This window comes from Cherax quadricarinatus, chromosome 33, assembly GCF_038502225.1.
Source record: "Cherax quadricarinatus isolate ZL_2023a chromosome 33, ASM3850222v1, whole genome shotgun sequence".
Lineage (NCBI taxonomy): Eukaryota > Metazoa > Arthropoda > Malacostraca > Decapoda > Parastacidae > Cherax > Cherax quadricarinatus.
In genome coordinates, this window is record NC_091324.1 from 23,917,806 (window position 1) to 23,924,419 (window position 6,614).

Sequence of the window (6,614 nt, forward strand, 5' to 3'; positions counted from 1 at the left end):
TTGCCTCACCCACTGACCTTCTCTCACTCCCACCTCACCCCCCCCTCTCTCTCTCTCTCTCACACATGGTTTCCCTCTCAAGCCGCCCTGCTTTTTTCCCCCTCTGTCGGGGACTTTCTCGTAGGTGACAAAGCTAAATAATTCTGCAGAGGAGAGCAGAGCTCGAGGGAGACTCAGGAAGAATGACGGTGAACCCATTAAAAGTTGCTACAACTACTTAGCACTGAGAAGAGCGACGGACTGTGGATCATCTGCCATCGAGAAGGGAAGAGTTAGAGAAAGAGAGAGACACAGAGACGCGGAGACGCGGAGACAGACATAGACAGAGAGAGAACTGTGTTTATCTTGTGATATCGTTGGGTCTTTTGAGTTAATTTGGTGATTTCGTTGTTAAATTCGCTGTCTATTGTAAACAGCGGCGTATATCTATGAAGCTTCTTCGTTGTAGTTCACTATGTTCACATCACGCTCTTTAATTCTCCGAGGAGACTCAGCCTCTCTTCAGTTCCGTTATTTCCATTCCATATTCAGACATCCTCAGCAGCTGGGCTAGTCTTAATAGGTCTGTATATCTAGTTGTACTAGATTTCTCGAAGGAAGGTCTGATCATGGGCCGGGAGGCCTGATCATGGGCCGGGAGGGCTGCTCATGGACCTTGAAGCCTGGTCATGGACCAGGAGGCTTGGTCATGGACCGTGAGGCCTAATCATGGACCGGGCTGCGGGGACGTTGACTCTCAGAACATTCTCCCAGGTAGGATAGGACGAGGACAAATATCAACCAGCTATATGATCGCAAATACTGAGCTAATATTGTTCTGGTAATAGCTGTTGCATCGTGGATGATATCGTAATGGATGGTATTAAGCTGGTTCTCTCCTTTACGTTCCAATCTGTTTCCTGCTATCACTGGAAAACCAATCCACTGCTTATATTTTGGTGTGATTTAATCAAGAATGTTGATATACACAGAGATTTCTACAACACAACTGTCCTCAAAGATTCGTTAAGTTATACCACGAAGTAAATAAAAATCCTAGACTACACCTTACGAAACAAAGCAAATGCGATAGTAATTATGGACAGGGTAGATTATAGTGGAAAAATGAACACGTTATTAGATGACAGAGGTGCTCACGCGCCTCTAAAGCTTCACCAGGAACAAAGCTTCATTTAACTGGGATAACAGCAGGAAGAAAGTTGAAGAATTGAGACATTTATGCAACACATGGGAATCTTTATTGAAGAAACGTTTCGCCACACATTGGATTCATCAGGAAGAAAGTTCACAGGATATGCAAGGGCAAGCAAAGCTAAATGTGTTTCGTGGGGAATTTGAGGGAACCAAAACAAAACAGGAGGGAGTTGGTGTAGGAGATATGTTGGAGGGGAAGGGAGAGAAGTTGGAGAGAGTCCAGCATCTCATATATCTGAAAAGCAATATCAGAAGGGCAAGAAAATTGGATTTTTGACTTATCCCGAGAGTCATCAAAGGAAGTCACGAAGGCAGCTTCTCTGAAGAATGCGGGAGTCATGAAGACAGACAGATGGCAGGTACTCCGAAGAGGGCAGAACAGATGGCAGGTGCCCTGATTTGTTGCATTACTTAGCTTGTGGTATACGCTAAGCTCATATGGGTCATTCAGTGGAGGGTGTGGTGGAGTCTTGATCCTCCGTCTGCGAGCGCTAGACATGAAACACGTCCACTCGGAAGACTGAGAGACTTCGGAAGACAGACAGATGGCAGGTACTCTGAGGAAGACAGACAGATGGCAGGTACTCTGAGGAAGACAGACAGATGGCAGGTACTCTGAGGAAGACAGACAGATGGCAGGTACTCTGAGGAAGTCAGGCAGATGGCAGGTACAACACGCCTTGGTCCATCAGTGTAGACTACAGGAGGATCTGATCCAGTATTGTAGACTACAGGAGGACGTGATCTAGCAGTGTAAACCACAGGAGGACCTGATCCAGCAGTGTAAACTACAAAAGGATCTGATCCAGCAGTGTAAACCATAAGAAAGCCTGATCCAGCAGTGTAAACCACAGGAGGACCTGATCCAGCAGAGTAAACCACAGGAGGACCTGATTCAGCAGAGTAAACCACAGGAGGACCTGATCCAGCAGTATAAACTAGAGGAGGACTCCTTAGCCGACGCCTGTGTAAGGAAGCCAGAGGAGAGAGAGAGCAATATTTGAACGACAAGGGAAGTCTGCAGCATGGAAAATGTTCCTGAAGGTCGCGTGCGGAGTGAAAGAAATAATTGAGAGAAGTGTGGAGGTGAGAAGAGTGGGAGGAAGAGGGAGAGAAGCAGAGGAAATGAGGAGTGGGTGTAATGAGGTAGACCAAGTAAACATTGGTAACGTGAGATGAGCAAAAATGAAGAAGCATAAGCGAAAAAAATAATAAGAGAGAGAGAGAGAGAGAGGCGACAGATTAATTGAGGAGAGTGTACAATATTAGTGATGCATGTAACATGGAAGCAGGAAAAGGAGGAGGCTGATAAAAAATGAAAGAAATAGAGAAACGAAAGATACTTGCTTCTCTATGGGATTTCGATGATATCAAACACAGCCCGTGGTGCTCTGGGTGACCATAGTCACTGGGAGCCAGCAAGCCTTGGCCCTGTGACTCCTTGTGCATGCCTCTTCATCCCTGGGATGCCAGGCTCTGGGACCTTCCCGGGTGACGTTAATTATAAGTTTTCTCTCGTGACTCTCTAGTGGCATTACCATAAATACACAAAGAGGAGATAAAGATCTCGTTTGATGTTATAAAAGATCTGAGGCAATTAAAGTGGAGCTCCCCTGCGGCACCACCCCAAACACTGACCTCAGTGACAGACTGACACTTCCTCAGTGACGCAGACACTGTGTTGAACCCACGAGATTATTACTGTTATTGTTATTGCTTTTATCGTGATATTAGGCGCTTCAGCGATGACGGCTGATAAAATGCCATGGAACACCTGAAAGAAAAAGGAGAGGAATCACGCCGACAGGGATGTGATCCCGGGCAGTCTCTGGTGTATGTAAATTTTCATTCAGTTTTGAGTATGAATGCTTACTGAAGGCGCTAAAATTATCAGCCGAATAAGAACGGTAGAACTGGACAGTATTAAAACATTTATGCAAATAACCCGCACATATGAGAGAGGAGCTTACAACGACGTTTCGGTCTGACTTGGACCAAATTCACAGTGTGACTTTATAAATGGTCCAAGTCGGACCGGAACGTCGTCATAAGCTCCTCTCTCCTATGTGCGGGTTATTTGTGTATTGTTCTAGTCACGGTATTGTGCCTTTTTTTTTTTTGTTATTAAAACATTTATTTAAATCATTAATCCAGTGTGGATCGTTCATCACAAGCAACAGCAGAAGCATAATTCTGCATTCTGTCTCTCGTGGACCCGGAGAGGCTACAAGACTGGCCGAAGGAATAGTTGCTTGAGATCAGTGTTAATAAGCACAAAATAAGAAATCTTGGCACCGGGGCAAGGAAATCAAGAACATTTTGTTACCATTTTGATAAGAACTTGTGGTATTCGGCAAAGAAAACCACACCTAGAAGTAGATATTAGCTGTACATTATCCTCATCCAAATTCATTGCTTGGACTATTTTATATCGTCGATTGGTTTACACGTATCGCTTTCACATTCTTCATAAAGGTCATTAGTGTATGTTATGAGCAACCCAAAACTGATCCTTGTCGTGTGACGCTTGTGATTAGTCCCCATGCTTGACCTTACTCTGTGCAAGTTCTTTGCACAGAGTAATATGCCTCGATCAATGAGCTTTACTTCCTATACCATGATTGCCACTTTAACAGCCTTTTGTGTGGGATACTAACAAAAAACTTACTGTAATCTAGGTAAACATCACTGCATTCCTTCTCTTGGTTCTCCCTCCATCCCCCTCAAATGCCTTAGATGCCTCTTGAGGAGCGATCTGTTTACCAGTATAATACGTTCCGTATTGCATACTCAAAAAACCTGTGGAAACAGTTTGTCAGAGCCTGGGGTACTTACTTTGCTTAAATCAATCAGTTTGTTTAATAACTATGTTCACCTTGCTTAAAGATTTATAGGAAATAATTCTTAAAAAATAAGTATGTTACTTTCTTGTTATCAACAAGTTCTTGTTTCTAAGTCCGTCCAAATTTTCTCTAATATTTTTCTATATACTTGTAAGAAGCCTTTAGGTATTTCCCTTGGATTGATGTGCAACATTAATTACCTAAAATCATTCAGCTTTTCTCATTCATTTCATACCGGTTCACTAAGTGATTCTTTCCTCTACTGATGAGCCTATAAATTTCTGTCTTCATCCCCAAAAGTTCTTTTAGCCTCCTGAACATTCATTTGGAATTACTTTTGTTTGATATGAGAGAAAAGAGTAAAAGCAAGTTAGTATAGGCAAGAGCATCAGTAATATAATCCTCGGTTTAAGTTTTACCATTCTACATTACCCAGATGTTTTCTGAGTGGTCACTCATGCCAAGGTCTCTCTCTCTCTCTCTCTCTCTCTCTCTCTCTCTCTCTCTCTCTCTCTCTCTCTTCAGTCAGGTCAAGCATGTTATTACCTCTTCACTGGTTCTGTCACAACTGTTTTAAAAAAGGATCCTTGAACAACCTTTAGTAAGTACCTGGACTCCAGATTTCCAGTCAGAGAATTCCACTCAAGTTGGCTGGGATTCAATTCTCCCGATATTACTATACTGTCTTTCAAGGGTCAGAATAACATGCTTAAAAGTCACATTTTTTTTAAGCGTTCTAGAAATTCCACTCACATTCTTTATGCAATAAGATCACAGTAAACATATTCTTTATGTGTTTCTTCAGAATTTACATCCGTTTTTATGCAAAAATTTAAGTTTCCCAGGATACAGAGCGCTGCCCCCTTCCCCCTTCCCCCTTTCCCTTATTTCTGTCATCGTGGAATACGTTACTCTTGACTGTGTTACTCGCCAGCCGCGTTCCTACTGTGCAGATTAAATCACAGAACGGATGGGATTTGAGCCATAGCAGGTAAGTCTTAAAACTCACTGGCTAGTGTGATAACCACTCAGCCAGGTGGCTCTAACAAGATTCATCCAACTGTTTCTGTACACCATAGAGAGATGTTTAGAGTTGGATGAATCATATAGCCAGCTGGCCGAGTAGTTAACGCACTGGCCACTTTTAGGACTCAGCTGTCAAGGACTCACTTCCCACCCGACCTGTGATTCAAATTAAACCACGTCTCAGTCATCATGGTAGCATCAACGTGTCATATATATGCAAGAAAACTCGATTCGTTTATTTCTAAGGCTACGATTACTTGTAAAATATAAAATACTTGGGTAATACAGAACCACATTCGTGTTGCAACAGAGTAAAGGAAATGAGTGGTTACAAGAGCCGCTCCTAACACCATCTTTATCTTCATTTTAAATCCTTTCTTGCCCACCTGTTTTCATTTGTTGTGGATGTCATCGCTGGTAGTTTCTTCCCTTTTCCGATGATGAATCTCACTGTTGTTATCTCTAAGATGTATCTCCTTCCTAGCTTCCTCCTGTTGTGTCTTCACCAGAAGATATAAATTACCTGGAGTTTACCTGGAGAGAGTTTCGGGGGTCAACGCCCCCGCGGCCCGGTCTGTGACCAGGCCTCCTGGTCAAAACTCGAAAAAAAAATCTTTGATAATTCAGAGAATCCACTATGTATACGTCTTAAACACACGCCATCTTACCACTGACACAGGTCGAGGTCATCTTACAACTGACACGTGCTAGCTCAAAAAAAAAAAATAATTTAAAACGGATCCCAAATACCGGCTGACCGAGGTAAATCTGTATTCTAAGCCTAGATGAACCTTCCCGTGACTCTCTTGATGCTTATCCAACAAGACACCCAGAAATCACATAAGACTGCTTGGCTTTCAGTTTGAGTTAACGAGAGACGCAGAAACTGCTAAGTGGTCCGGTGGATATCTATTTCTGAAGAGAGGGTCGTCAGTGCTGCTCGCTTCGTAGAGCTTTGATCATGGTCCAGAATATATATCTCGTCCCGAGACTACGAGAACATATATACGGGATAATACACTGGCTTGACAACGTTGTAACTAAGCTTTCCACAGTCAGTGACGTGGAATCAGATACCCATCTATCTTGAAATTAGACAGAGAAATATATATATATATATATATATATATATATATATATATATATATATATATATATATATATATATATATATATATATATATATATATATATATATATATATTCCTCTGTCTAATTACAGGAGTATAAATGGGTATTTGATTCCACGTCACTGACTGTGGAAAGCTCTTTTTTTTTCTATTTATTCCTTCTACTCTTCTTTTATTGCCTCTTCTTCTTCGTCTTCTTCCAGGTTAAGAGAGATGACTTAATTTTTTTTCAAATATCGAAGAGTTACGAACTGCAAAATGTCAGTGGAAGAGATGGTATGGAAATTTAAACATGTGCTGTAAATTCCAAAGACAAGAAAGAGGAGAAGTCTCTTCACAGTGCAGCTAAAAAGAGAGAAAGAAACGAGAGATCATATGCTAGATCCTACAAGAGAGAGAGAGAGAGAGAGAGAGAGAGAGA

The 6,614-nt window shown here is 42.0% G+C and overlaps 1 protein-coding gene across 1 annotated transcript in view; it reads right to left on the reverse strand.

Moving 5' to 3' along the window:
• Positions 1-702: 702 nt before the first annotated feature.
• LOC138853572 (uncharacterized) overlaps positions 703-6,614 on the reverse strand; it is a 23,831-nt gene continuing 17,919 nt past the window's right edge. The window contains exon 3 of the mRNA XM_070091044.1: positions 703-924. Coding sequence (XP_069947145.1) covers positions 703-924 — 222 coding nt within the window. The remainder of the gene's footprint in view (positions 925-6,614) is intronic.